This window comes from Chiloscyllium plagiosum, unplaced genomic scaffold (genome assembly GCF_037043375.1).
Source record: "Chiloscyllium plagiosum isolate Xiang-an unplaced genomic scaffold, Cpla_swu_hap1 HiC_scaffold_26, whole genome shotgun sequence".
Lineage (NCBI taxonomy): Eukaryota > Metazoa > Chordata > Chondrichthyes > Orectolobiformes > Hemiscylliidae > Chiloscyllium > Chiloscyllium plagiosum.
In genome coordinates, this window is record NW_028270164.1 from 50,174,648 (window position 1) to 50,190,106 (window position 15,459).

The following is a 15,459-nucleotide window of genomic DNA, read 5'->3' on the forward strand; positions in this document are numbered from 1 at the left end:
ATATTTGACAGTCAGTAACAGAATGGAATCTATTTGTGCTTTTATGTAATTACAAAAAGTTCCCCCTTTCTCTACTGTAGATTCCCAGTTAGGAACACTGCCTACAAACCACAAAAATTGTATTGCTTACTTATAGAGTGGGAAATTACAAGAAAATATTGATGAGTGACAAATTTGAAATCAGTGTCATAATGGTAATTCTATTTGAATTATTTAGTAATTAAAGCTTGTTACCATTAAAAACTGATTTGATTCATTGGGAATGGATTTCATTCAAGTTTCCAGAAAGCTTTAAACCAATCAGATACATTGAAAGCTGTGACAATCTTACTTATAATTTATATATTAGAACAATTTACTCTAAGCATTCATCGGATGAGATAGCACTAGAATTTCAAAACAGACAATAATATAAAACAATACAGCGCAGAACAGGCCCTTCGGCCCTCGATGTTGCGCCAACCTGTGAACCATTCTCAGCTCATCCTCCTACACTATCCCATCATCATCCATGTGCTTATCTGAGGATTGTTTAAATCTCCCTAATGTGGCGAGTTGACTACATTAGCAGGTAGGGCATTTCACACCCTTACCACTCTCTGCGTAAAGAACCTGCCTCTGACATCTGTCTTAAATCTATCACCCCTCAATTTGTAGTTAAGCATCAAATACTTGAGATCATACAAGTTTCTTCAGAGTTTTGTCTAGTTATCTGATGCCAATTACTGTATACCGAGTTTCAGCATTGTCATAATATTTATTTGCAACATCAACCAATTATGATAAATTAAAAATTTAGAATCAGAACACCACAGTCACCATTTCCAATATGGGAACAGGCATATTATTCTCCCCTCATCTTTTCTTCTCCACCTTGCCCATGGCTCTTCTGAACAAAGAATAAACTTGCCCAATTTTGAAATGTCATAAGTAACTTTCAAAGCTAGTGTCTTTGCATTTCTCCCCAACCCCTCTTTTTTTTACGGTAACATTCTTCCTTTGTTCTGCACATTAAGCATATAGCACGTTAAGCATATTAATGTCCCTCAAGATCATTTAGTCAAAAATATGGGAAGGTTCTTTTTCCTTTTTAAAAAAACTGCTCTAGTCCAATTACAGTACATTAATTCTCCAGATAACCAGAAAGTGTGTTACTGCTGTTACGCTTATCTTCTAAGCTCCTTCATTTGGAAATTATCATTCGGGTCTGCTTTCCTTTATTGGTCAGAGCATAGAATATAGGAATTGGAAGTTCATGTTGCAGCTGTACAGGACATTGGTAAGGCCACTTTTGGAATACAGAGGAACCCAGATTATCCGAAGGACATGACCGGGGAGTAATTTGGTTAATCGAATGCCATATAACATACTATAACATAGCTAGCCAAGCATTGGGACCTTGCGATCTTGTTCGGATAATCGGAAATTCGGTTAACTGAATGCCAGATAATTGAGGTTCCTCTGTACTGCATGCAATTCTGTTCTCCCTGCTAGACGGAGGATGTTGTGAAACTTGAAAGGTTCAGAAAAGATTTATAAGGATGTTGCCAGGGTTGGATTGTTTGAGCTATAGGAAGAGGCTGAATATAGGAAGAGGTAAGGGGTGTCCAGAACTACAGGGCATAAGTTTAGGGTGAGGGAGAAAAATTTAAAATGAATCTAAGGGGCAACTTTTTCACGAGGAGGATGGTGCATGTATGGAACGAACTGCCATGGGAAGCAGTGGAGGCTGATACAATTACAATATTTAAAAGGCATCTAGATAGGGATATGAATAGGAAGGGTTTGGAGGGATATTCACCAAGTGCTGGCAAATGGGACTAAATTACTTTAAGATTTCTGGTCAGCATGGATAAGTTGACCAAAGGATCTGTTTCTGTGCTGTACATCTCTATGACTCTAGTTAGGTAAAGTGTCGATGGGCAAAATTGTGCTTGTCTGCAAGAAACTGAAGGCTAATATGCAGATGCAGCAAGCTACTATGGAGGCTAATAGAATATTAGCCTTTATTACAAGAGGATTTGAGTACAGGGGTAGTTAAGTCTTGCTTCAGTTGTACAAGAGCATATTAAATCCCACCTGGAGTTCTGCATGCAATTTAGGCCTACTTGTCACAGGAAGGATATTACTGCCATTGTTCCTGGAATGGCAGGACTATCCTATGAAAGAAAATTGGGCAAACCAGGCCTACATTCTCTAGAATTTTGAAAACTGAGACATGATATCATCGAAACCTATAAAGCATAAAAAGGGTTAGAAAAGGGTAGGTGGAGGTGAGATGTTTCCCTGGTTAGGGAGTCTAGAACTGGGGGCACAATTTAAAAATATGCCCAAGTGACTTAGGTGACCATAGCGGTTTGTGGAGGCTCAATCTTAAGTTTGTTTAAGATTAATAAATTTCTGATTATCAATGGCATACATGGTTGAGGATAGGATGAGTAGAAGGTAATGAATGCTCAATTAACCAAGATCTTATTGAATGGTAGGGCAGGTTCAACAAACTGGATGGTCTACTCCTGTTCCTATCTTCCTTTCAGTCACTTGATTACCACACAGCACGTACTTTGAGATTTCCTGAAGGTTCAGCAAGTCTCAGTATATTTTCAGTTCATTACAATTTCTGCCATTTTGTCAATTTGACTGGAATACCACCATAGTTACAGAAAATGAAAGAATACCACACCTATTTACTTCACCATTACTTAAAACATTGGTCAGTCAATCTGAAAACCTTTACCATCCAATTTCTAGGCATGCGAATTAGCACATGCTAACAGTGAAACCCAGTGCGCGTGTGAAATGGACACTGATCTTTTATGTGCCCACAAATGTGTTTCCATTTTTGAAGATTGGACACATGCCACATCACGCAACAAGTCCAAGTATAAAAAAAATTATTTTACACATAGAATGGAAATAAACAGATTAAAATGTCCAAAGAACATCCTTTGATTTCTCTAGCTCAAGCAGGAAAATTTCAATGCACAAGCCCAATTAGCAGGCTAAGTATATTTACAGACTTGCATAGTGGTAGCTAAACTTAAAGGAAGACCTGTGGAATATCAGGATTGACCTTCACATCTCTGTAGCTCTGTGCATCCCAGAATTAGCCAGCTGAACTACTAATCATACTGGCTAAAACACCCTTAAGTGTGATTTATCCAACAGCTACCTACACCTGAGCTTATACAAATGAAACCATTTGAACCTCACATAAGAATGTTTGCAGGAACATAGGAAATCCTCATTGTCACAAGCTGACGTGAGAAAAAAAGCAACATTTTGCCACTGAATTAGCTATAACGAATCTCCTTTTCACAAATTTGCATATTTTGATGATGTTACCCCCTTCTATACAGAATTAGACTCAATTGCCATGCCTTGATGTAAATTACCTGATCTTCCTTGTACAAATTTAGAAGTCTGAAACTGAGTATTTTGTGTGCCACACCTTTCAAACTAAAATAATTACAACTAGAAGTCGCTCTTAAATAAAATTGATGTGCATATCTCTGAATCCGAGCCCAGCCAGGACATTGAAGCAATTTCCTCACCTCTCTCTCATGCTTAACATTTATGGGTGAAGTCTAGCTGTGGATTGTGTTGAGCAGTTAATAAGGCAAACAAATAGTTAAAGATCACCTGCTTGGATGAAGAAAGCAAATAAGTGACAGTGACTCGGTAAAAACCTTTATTATTGCTGTTTCAAGTATATGTTCAGCTTAAATGGTCTATAATTTTGTGGTGTAATACAGATAATCTTAGAAAAATCAAGATTCCTTCAGTTTCATACAATAAGAGATGTCCACATTTTACAAAGCCAAGACATTCAACAATGAATAACTTGATTCACTAATTGAATTCATTAACTTACCTCGGCCATAACATTTCCCAGTGTGTCCAGCCCCATTTGCTTAAGTGAGACGTGTCTATTGTGAGCACACAACAGCAGAAAGCGCAGGCACGTTCGGTTAGCTAGCAGCTTGGCATTTCCTTCTTCCAAGGACAGATTGTGGATAATAACAGCTATCTGCAGGACCCTTTGCCCTTCCAGGTCATCAATGCCCAATTTCTGTGGAGGGTGGAACAAGACAGAGTCCCATCGATCATCGCTAGCAGCTTCTAGGGTGGAGGGGCAAAGGTTAAAACAAAATTATAAAACTCAGTCATAGCAGTATTGGGACAGCTGTCTCTCTATTATCGATGGTCTAATATTTAGCAGTTCTACTATCTGTTAAGTAGCTGAATGAACATGAAGTGTTAATTCTGGAAAAGAAATTCAGCTTTATTATTGATCATAACCACAATAATAAAGAGTATAGATCATTGAACATTCACGCCTATCAAGCAAAATGAATAAGACTGTCAGACGTTGGAGCAGAAACAGGCTAGTCAGCTGTCATAGCTGCTCTGCCAATCCAGGAGATCATGGCTGATCTGATCATTCTCAGTGTCACTTTCCTGCCTTTGCACCCTTAAAACAAGATTCCTTTATTGGTTAAAAATCTCAGCTTTGAAAACATTTAAGGGTCCAGTTGTGACTGCTTCCTGGAGTAAAAAGAAACACAGATTGTGCCATCTGAGAGAAGAAATTCCTCCTCATGTGCCTTAAATGTGCAACCTGTGTTTACTGCTTCAGTTTTTCATTTTTATGTATAATTTCCAAGTTAAAAATATTAGATGAATTGCAGACTACACCAATAAACTACTCCAAGGTAAGCTTCAGAGAAACAGTTCTAATTTCCTTCTTTGCAGTAAAGACATGCATCTCTACCTTTGATGTAAAGATGATACAGAGCTTCGGGAACAGAGAAAGGCCGTGAGATTCATTTTGTATTTTGCAGCAAATAATTCCAAAGGATAAAAGCTGTTCTTGTTAAGCATCTACAAATTTAGTTCCATACCAGAAAAAATGTTAAAAATAACTTTTAAAATAAAAATCTGGACTATTTTTTGACTCAACTTTATTACATGCTTTCATTTTTTGCTCTTGTAAATGATTTTCCAATATTATTTTTGTAAAAAGACCACAGTTGAATGTTGAACTACATTCAATTAGATAGCATCAGCATTACAGCTAAAACAGCACTTCAGTCCAGTCCAAACTCCTTGTAAAATCTCACCATCAGGCATCATACTAGAAACAATGAAAGCAGCATTTCAACATGGCATATCATAGAATGTTGGATTTTGGATGAATAATTTGTACGGTAGCAGTTTAACTGTGTCAATTACAGAGATTATCACAGAATGGCTAGGAGATTTCCAGTAAGGAGGAGATCTCAGATGCCTCCTTGTAGACTTAACATGAGTAATACAGGATGTGCTTGTCCTTCCAGGGGAAAAAAATGATGTATGTAATATAAAACTACACACATGAATTAAGAGCAGAAATCAGCCAATCAGCCCCTCTATGCCCTGCCATTCAAGATGATCATGGTTGATCTGACTATTCCTCATACCTGCTGGCTACCCAATAACTTCACCCCTTTCTCATCAAAAATCTACCAGCAAATACCTTTAAAAATATTAAAAGTCAATGTTCCCACTTCCTTTTGAGGAACAAAAGTCCAAAGAATCATCATTCTTTGAGAAAATAATTGTCATCTTAACGAGAAGTTATTTTTCAAAAATAAATGACCTCAAAAGTGGACTAGTTCATCAGTTCTGATCTACCCCACTGACCAATTGAACATGTGCTACTTGCACAATGGAATGTTGTTGTGCTGGTGCCTTTTGAACTTCATGTACACAGTTCAGCACAATTACTTCTGTGCTGCTACCAGCATTCTGAAATCCACTCAGCAGCATTTATTTTGATGAACTGGCACCAGTACTATTAACATATTAATGATTTACTTCTTAAAAAAAAGCACATGCACTGTCTGGCTTCAATACCCGCCCAAGATTGAATAAAATCAGTCTACAAAAAACAAAATTTTATGAAATGCTAATCAGCTTTTCAATTTGTATCCACTTCTGTTTTAAAAAACATAATACAGTATCAAAAGAACTACTAATTTGCCTTCAGAAAATTGGAAGCAAGACTACCTTAACAGTTACCTTATGACAGTTCTAACAAGATGATTGAACCTAAGAGCATAAAATCAATTTTTAAAATCATAGCCCTCTTCTCGTGGCAGCACTGCTGCCACCTAATCTTGATGAGGAGGTGCCAGTGTTGGACTGGGGTGAACGAAGTTAAAAATCACACACCACCAGGTTATAGTCGAACAGGTTTAATTGGAAGCACTAGCTTTCGGAGCGCCGTTTCTTCGTCAGGTAGCTAGTGGGCCAGAATCATAAGACACAAATTATAGCACAAGATCATAGTGTCATGCAAATGAAATGTTATATTGAACAAATCTAGACTGCTGTTAAGTCTTTCATCTTTAAGAATGGGTTGCAGGTTTTGGTTCATTAGTATGGTTCATTAAATCCCAGAACCACTTTCAAGTCACATTCCTGAGATAACTTAAGGCTTTATTAAAAAAAGTGAACTCTCACCTCAGACAATGCATTAAGATGTGAGGTTAGAGTCTGTCTGTATTCCAATCTCGAGTCAGGAATTTATAAAATGTCACATGGATTGACTGCCTGCAGATTGTGCGCTTTTTGAGCAAAATAGAATATATTGCAAATACACATTTACCCCATAGACCTTTGTGTGTGCGCGCATGCATGTGGGGGGCGAGAGAGAGAAAGAGACAGATATCGTTAGCGACTGCACGCAGTTGGCAGAGAGCATGCGTGAGTGTGACGGAGTAGAAGCCATCTAATCTCTTTTACAGAAAGCCAGGAAATTTTTAAAGAGTTACATTCTGCCAGTAGTTGGAGATACAATATTACATTAGCCAATTTAACACGTGCCATATAATTCACTAGGGAGAGGGACCTTGTTGTTTCTAAGGATAGAATGAAACAGGCTGTTACACTTGAACAGGTTGATGTCAAGGAGAAGCATGTGCTGGAAATTTTAAAAAACATGAGGATAGATAAGTCTTCCGGGCCAGACGGGATATACCCAAGGTTACTATGGGAGGCGAGGGAAGAGATTGCTGTGCCTTTGGTGATGATCTTTGTGTCCTCACTGTCCACTGGAGTAGTACCAGATGGTTGGAGTGTGGCAAATGTTATTCCCTTGTTCAAGAAAGGAATTAGGGATAACCCTGGGAATTACAGATCAGTCAGTCTTGCGTCGGTGGTGGGCAAATCATTGGAGATGATTCTGAGGGGCAGGATTTATCATTATTTGGAAAAGCATAGTTTGATTAGAGATAGTCAGCATTGCTTTGAGGGGCAGGTCATGCCTCATGTGCCTTATTGAATTCTTTGAGGATGTGACAAAACATGTTGAAGAAGGTAGAACAGTAGATGTGGTGTACGTGAGTTTTAGCGAGGTGTTTGATAAGGTTCCCCATGGTAGGCTCATTCAGAAAGTAAAAGACATGGTGTACAGGGAAATTTTGCTGGTCCATACAAGACAGAGGGTGGTAGTAGATGGAAAGCATTCAGCCTGGAGCTCGGGGACCAGTGGTGTTCTGCAGGGATCAGTACTAGGAGCTCAGCTCTTTGTGATTTTTATAAATGACTTGGATGAGGAAGTGGAAGGGTGGGTTAGTAGGTTTGTCGATGTCATGCAGGTAGTGGACTTGTGGATAGTGTGGAAGGCCGTTGTAGTTTGCAACAGCGCATTGACTGAATGCAGACCCGGACTGAGAAGTGGCAGATGGAGATCCACCTGGAAAAGTGTGAAGTAATTAATTTTGGAAGGTTGAATTTGAATGCAGAATACAGGGTTAAAGGCATCATTCTTGGCAGCTTCGAAGAACAGAGGGACCTTGGGGGTCCACATCCATAGGTCTTTCAAGGCTCTGCCCAAGTTGATAGTGTTGTTAAGAAGGCATATGGTGTGTTGGCTTTCATAAGCAGGGAGATTTAGTTTAAGAGCCGCAAGGTTATGCTGCAGCTCTATAAAGCTCCAATTAGACCACACTTGCAATACTGTGTTCAGTTCTGGTCGTCTCGTTATAGGATGGATGCGGAGAGGGTACAGAGGAGATTTATGAGGATGCTGCCTGGACTGGAGGGCATGTCTCATGAAGAAAGATTGAGGGAGCTAAGGCTTTTCAATTTGAGCAAACAAAAACGAGAGGTGACTTGATAGAGGTTCACAAAATGATGAGGCATAGACAGAATGGATTGCCAGAGACTTTTTCCCAGGGCAGAAATGGTTCTTGTGAGTGGGCATAACTTTAAGGTGATTGGAGGAAAATTTAAGGTAGTTGTCAGAGGTTGGTTCTTTACACAGAGAGTGATGGGTGCATGGAATACACTACCAGCTGTGGTAGTAGAGTCAGATATATTCGGGACATTTAAGCGACTCTTGGATAGGTACATGGATGAGAGTAAATGTAGAGTATATGTTGGTTAGTCTGATCTTGGAGTAAGATAAAAGGTCGTCACATCATTGAGGGGCAAGGGGCCTGTACTGTGCTGTACTGTTCTATGTTCTAATTAGAACAGCCGTTGAGATCAAAGCTTTCCCATCAAATCAAATCTAATATCCACCTCATTCTCTTGTTTCCCCTCCCAACATTTCAGAATAAGCATTTCTTCTTGGGTTGACAGAGTGGTGCTGGAAAAGCACAGCAGGTTAGGCAGCATCCGAGGAGCAGCAGAATCTACGTTTCGGGCACAAGCCCTTCATCAGGAATGAGGCTTTTGAGCCAAGGGCACGGAGAGATAAATGGGGGGGGGGGGGGTGGTGAGGCTTGGGGAAGGGGGTGGGGAGGGAGATGGCGGAGAGTGCACGAGATAGATGAAGGCGGGGGTAATAGCGATAGGGTGGAGTGGATAGGTAGGACAGGTCGAGAGTGTAGCGCCGAGTTGGAAGGCTTGATTTGGGATAAGGTGGGGGAGGGGAAATGAAGAAACTGGTGAAATCTACAGTGATCCCGTGTGGTTGAAGGGTCCCAAAGTGGAGGATGAGGAGTTCTTCCTCCAGGCGTCGGGTGGTTAGGGTTCTTTCTTCTTGGGTTGTCTGCAGGATCTAACCAGAGTACCACAATCTTTACCATGGGTTAGGCAAGGGGCAGGTCCCAAATTCACCCTAATCAGGGGTTGAATGTCACTGTTTGCACAAATCTGATCCATCTTGGCTGCCCAGTCAACTCAGCCAAGGAGTCAGAATCTCTGTGGCAATGTTCACTACTGCATGCATGTTAAAATCTGGAGCCATTGATAGGGATGAATGAGGCTCCAATTATTTCCTTCATGTGGGTAGATTCGGAATCTCTCCCACTCACCCATTCCATTCGTATAATTCCAAAACATATACTACCAACAATATAACTGTTCCCAAAAAAAAGACCCCAAACCTCCTGAGAATCGTCTTTCTGCTCCATCAAAATCCATTACTATGCAATTTCTTTCTAAAAACAATGACTACACCATGAGGCTCTCCATCATTGACCGAGATAGTAAGCTGATGCTGGTTGAGATTCCTTCAAACTTGTAAACAATAAAACCAGCAGCACAAGAGAGGCAGATGAATTGGTGAAGGGTCGAAACATTCAGTGGTGGTCAAGACGGAAAACTTTAAAAAAAAACTTCTAACTGGAAAATTAGCAATCTCCACAGCAGCTGAATATTCATGCCTGTGCTGGCTCTTGCTGCTCCTGCTCAGCAATTTTGTCTTACCTTTAGATTTTTGACTTTTGTCTCCAATAAGCTCTCGTACTTCATGGTCGTCAACTGTCTCTTTCCAAAACTGTTAACAATTAAGTGTGTTTTAAAGTTTAGAATTATTGTGCAGAATCAAATCAGAAAAAACATTACAACCATTTACCGTTACAAATTCTGTACACTACCCTCATCATTTATTTTCATCCTTGCATTTCATAAATGTTTGAGTTTTAAATTAAGAATTACAGCATATTATAAAATCTGAAATTCAGACAAATTTCAGCTTTGCAGAAATAAAATTACAATAGATACTCTTAAGCTTCTTTGCACATGTTGCATATGTATTGACTTTTCAAGAACAGATGACCTAATAAAACTTCAATGAAGTCAACTTCATTATGTTTGTCACAAAGACTGAGGCCAAACAATAAAACCTCAAGATTTTGAAACACAAAGTTTATGGTAAAGAACTGCACATTAGACAAATGCACAAAATGGAAATGTAATTAATGGAACAGAATTACATTTTTTGGAAAGATGCCCAACAAAGTAAATCTACAAACCTAAGAGTAGGATTAGGGCATTCAGCCACCTGAGCCAGCTCTGTTATTCTAGATTCCCACATTATCCTCATCTCTATCAATATTCATTAATCACCTTGGACATGAACTTTCTTAATACCTTAACTCCCACAACCCTCACTAGGAGAGGATTCCAAAAATTCACCATCCTCTGAATGAAGACTTTCCTCATCTCATTACTGAATGGCTTGCCCTTTATTCGGAGATTGTGTCCATGATTCTAGGTTACCTGATCGGGGAAAACATCCTTTTTACACTGACTTTTGTCTATCTCTTCAAGCATTTTTAAGTCTCTATGAGTTTGCCTCCCACCTTTCTAAACTCTGAAGAATTCAGGCACAGTCTCCTCAAACGGACAGTCCCAACACCCCAGGAATCAATCTGGTGAACCTTTTTTGCGCTCCATCTCTGGGAAGTGCACTGACCATGTCCCTACCCATAGGGGTCTCTCTCTATCCCTGTTGTATCCCTCATGCCTCAGCCCCTCCCCACAGCTGAAATCGAGAAACTCAACAATCAATCTCTTCATTATGCAGATCAGAGGGCTTTGCTTGCTATCCCAGGAGGCTTTTCTTCAATCACTCCATTCTTTTGGAGCTTGAAACCTCTGTAAAAATCTGCAGTGATAGCCAGTGTCAGTGTTATGATCTGTTCCACATGTCTGAGTGATGGTGAGGGCTCCCTCCTGAGAATAACTACCTCTTCCTGGAGGATTATGTCAATTGAGGCAAGCAGTCACTAGAAACATCTGCTTGCTATTGCCCCATAAGATCAAATACCCGGCGAACTTCTTCAGCCTGTGAGGAAACCATAAGAGTGCCAGCATCCAACGCATTTACAGCTTCGACAATGAATGTAAAAGACAGTGCAGGTATATCCTCCCTTAGGCAAGGGGACCAAAATTACACAGAACTTCAGGCATGATTTAATCTCATTCTATACTGGTAAAGCAAGGCTTCTTTCCTCCTGCACCCAAATTCAAGATAAAGGCTAACATACCGCTTCCATTCCAAATTACTTGCTGCACCTGCATGCTAACTTTCAGTGACTTATGAACAAGTATATCTATTTTTCTTTTGAATACAATCTCTTACCATTGTTGTTGTATTCTGCATCTTCATTCCTCTACATCTCTCTATTCCATCTGCCATGCTTTTGCTCACTGAGTAAAATTCCCACTAAGCTTTGTATTTATAAACTTCAAAATATTACAATTGATCCTCTCATCCAAATCACTGATATAAATTGTAAAAAGCTAGGCTCCAAATACAGATTCCTGTGATACCCCATTAGTCACAGCCTGCCAGCCTAACTCCTACTCTGCTTTTTGCTGGTTAACCAATCCTCAAACCATGCTAGTATATTAATTCCTATTTCATGCATTGTAAATTGTCTTCATTTGTCGAATATTTTTTAATAAAAGTTTCTAGAAAATCAAAATACACCACATCGACTGGTTCCCTCGAATTGAGTCTACAAGTAACATGCTCAAAAACGCTCAAACATGATTTTCCCCTTCATAAATCAAAGCTTACCCTGCCCAATCAGAATTATTTTCTAAATACCCTGCATCCAGTAACTATTCTTTCTAATAAATTCTATTATTTTCTTTAGCATTAAGGCTTCAAGTTTGTGCTTTATCAATTTCTCTCCAATTCCTCTTAAACCGTGGGGTTACACTTTCAATCTTCCAATTTCAGGCATCACTGCAAAATTCATTACCAATCAGTTAAATAATTTTTCAAAAGGGCAATAGGATATTGTGTGTTGTCCAGAGAGATTACACTCAGGATTTACAATATACTGGCCAGACTAAACCAAATTCAAGTCTGATCATCTCACCACAAAGATTTATGTATTAGAAAGGGAATAAAATTAACAGCAAGATTGTCTATAGAAGGGAATGAGCTACGAAAAAAGGTTATAACAACTTAAACTACAGTTTAAAACATAGAAAGTCGAAAGAAGAGTAGGCCATTGGGCCCTTCAAGCCTGCTTCACCATTTATCCCACTCAGGACCCTATCCCATACTCTTTGATCCTTTTCATTCTAAGAATGATATCTAACTCCTCTGGAAAACATTCAATTGTTTCGGCCTCAACTGCACTCTGAGACACAGATTTCCAAAAGTTCACCACACTTTGGGTGAAGAAATTACCCCCAATATCAGTCTATTCCCATATCTTTAGACTATGATCCCTGGTTCTGGACTCCCCAGTAATCGGGAACATCCTTCCAGCACTTACCCGGTTAGAATTTTATAGGTTTCTAGGAGATTCCCTCCCTACCCCATTCTTCTAAACTCCAGTGAATATCGTCCGAACTGATTCGATCTCTCTTCATACGTCAATCTCTTCAGTTCCGCCATTTCAGGAATCAGTCTGGTAAACTTTTGTTGCACTCCCTCTATAGCCAGAACACCATTCCTCACATGAGGCGGCAAAAACATCACACAATAATCTCAGTGTAATCTCACCAAGGCCCTGTATAACTGCAGCATGATACCTCTGCTCCTGAACTTGCATCATCTTTGTGTGAAAGCCAACATACCAGGTGCCTGCTTTACCACCCACTACATGTGCATGATTACTCTCAGTGACTGGTGTACAAGAACATCCAGGTTTCATTGCATCACCCCCTTTCAAAGTTATCGATATCCTGATAATAATCCACCTTCCTGCTTTAGCTAACAAAGTCATTAATGTCACCATTTATCCAGCTTATATTTCAACTGCCATGCATTTGCCCACTCACAACTTGTCCGAACCACAATCTCTTCATCCTCCTCACTAATAACTTCCCAACCAGCTTTGTGCCATCTGTAAACTTGGAAGATGTTATATTTAGCAGAAAGTGAGGACTGCAGACGCACTAGAAAAGCACAGCATGTCAGGCAGCATGCAAGGAGCAGGAGTGTCAACGTTTCAGTTATAGGCCCTTTTAGGAATGAGGAGGGGAAAGAGGGCCTCTACCACTTCCTCTGGCAGCTTATTCCATAATGCACCACGTGTGTGAAAAAGTTGCCCCTTAGGTCTCTTTTATAACTTTCCCCTCTCACCCTAAACATATTCCCTCTAGTTCTAGACTCTGCCACCCAAGGGAAAACACTTGGTCTATTGATCCTATCCATGCCCCTCGTGATTTTATAAACCTAATAAGGTCACCCCTCAGTCTCCGACGCTCCAGGGAAAACAGCCCTAGCCTATTCAGCATCTCCTAATAGTTCAAATCCTCCAACCCAGACAGACAATAATCTTGGAAATCCTTTCTGAACCCTTTCAAGTTGCACAACATCCTTCTGATAGGAAGGAAACCAGAATTGCATGTAATATTCCAAAAGTAGCGTAACCAATGTCCTGTATAACCACAATGAGTACTCAATACTCTGATCAATAAAGGAAAGCATACCAAATGCCTTCTTCACTATCCTATCTACCTGCGACATGACTTTCAAAGAACTATGGACCTGCACTCCAAGGTGACTTTGCTTAGCAACACCCCCCAGGATCTTACCACGAAGTGTATAAGTCCAGCTCTGATTTGCATTTCCAAAATGCAGCACCTCATATTTATCTAAATTAAATTCCATCTGCCACTCCTCAGCTCACTGGCCCATCTCATCAAGATCCCGTTGTACTCTGAGATAACCTTGTTTGCTGTCCACTACACCTCCAATTTTGCTAAATGAGGTGACAAAACATCACGTGTGAACATGGCGCCTCTTTTAATCTAGCTTTTTGTACTTTGGGGTCAATACGTTCATTATTATGCATTATTAATAAAACTCAAATCACACCAAAGGAAGCAAACATGTCAATGCTTTGACTCACCCTCCACTCCCTGTGAGCTCACCATCCTGCATGGTGGACACTGTTTCTTCTTCAGGAGAAGACTCTTGCTACCCTGATTTCTGTGGTACCCCACTAGTCATTGCCTGTCACTCAAAAATGATCTGTATATTGTTGCTTTTTGTTTCTTGTCTGCCACCAGTTTTCTATCCGTGTCAGTAGACTACCACAAGTCACATATACTTTCATTTTACATACTAAACTCTTATATGGGACCTTAGATAATGTCTTCTGAAAGTCAAATAAACTGGCTCCCCCAATCAACACGACTAGTTAGATCCACAAAAAAAAGTCAATAAATTTGGCAAAAATGGAGGCAGAGAGAAATGGGAGGAGAATGGTTAAGGGAATCATACTGAGGTACATTAAAATTATGTAGAGTTAACATAGAATATTATTTTTATATTACTTCAAAAGATGAAGTAGGCCAGAAGATAATGTCAGAAATGTAAATAAATGAGAGCTCATTTCAGAATAAATGAAGATGCTGACAAAAAGAATCATAATGTTGAAGCTTTTAGCTTCCAAAAAATCAACTACTATTAGATATTATTTTACTTGTTGTGGGACTCTGGGAAAAGATGGGAAGTACAATGATTTAACTTTTTTCTTATTAAAAAGATCCTGCAAGACAGATTACAATAAAACCTGTTTTAATTCACAAGACTTGAGCAATGCCAACTGGCATTTACCATCTGACCCTAAGTGACCTTGAGAAGTTGATGTTGAGGAATCATTTTGAACCACTGCAATCCATGTTGAGAATGTGTAAAGGGTATGAGCAGATAGGGAAATAGTTACGTTTTGAGTTTTGTGAAACAAGAGGTTCAGCTGAGCATGACTGAGATCAGCTAAGAACTTGCAGTTAACAATGGGTTGCTGGAAGCAAGAGAAATGGGTTAACAAGGTGGAAAAGCATTCATTATGTAGAGCCATTTAACAATATCGAAAGCATTCATAATGTAAGGTCAGTTTAACAAAGTGAGAAGTATTCATTATGTGAAGCCAATTAAGGTTAAGAACATTCATTGTGGAACAGCAGATGGCTTAATCTCTACTATTGGCACTTGCTCATTGTAATTGTCATCCAATCAATACATATGTTGCTTTATCTGGATGTTCCTCCCTGTAAACTGCTGTTCGAGTGAGAAGACCATGAACTCATGTCCATGTGCACATGGACGATTGTTCTCTTCCCCCTCCAGGGCCCAAAATAAAGATGAAGGAAGTAAAGCCACACTGTGCCTCCACGCGTTTTGCTTCGACTGAGGGGGGATCGAGACGACAATGTAATATAGTCTGGGAGAGAGTTGCTGTCAGGGAGTTTCAGAATTCTGATGTG

General features: G+C 39.7%; 1 protein-coding gene across 1 annotated transcript in view; it reads right to left on the bottom strand.

Annotated features, from left to right (window-relative positions):
* The window catches only part of LOC122563310 (AT-rich interactive domain-containing protein 2-like), a 265,104-nt gene that overhangs the window by 73,593 nt on the left and 176,052 nt on the right, over window positions 1-15,459 (bottom strand). The window contains exons 7-8 of the mRNA XM_043717025.2: window positions 9,703-9,772; window positions 3,875-4,122 (exon numbers count right to left, since the gene is read on the bottom strand). Coding sequence (XP_043572960.2) covers window positions 3,875-4,122; window positions 9,703-9,772 — 318 coding nt within the window. The remainder of the gene's footprint in view (window positions 1-3,874; window positions 4,123-9,702; window positions 9,773-15,459) is intronic.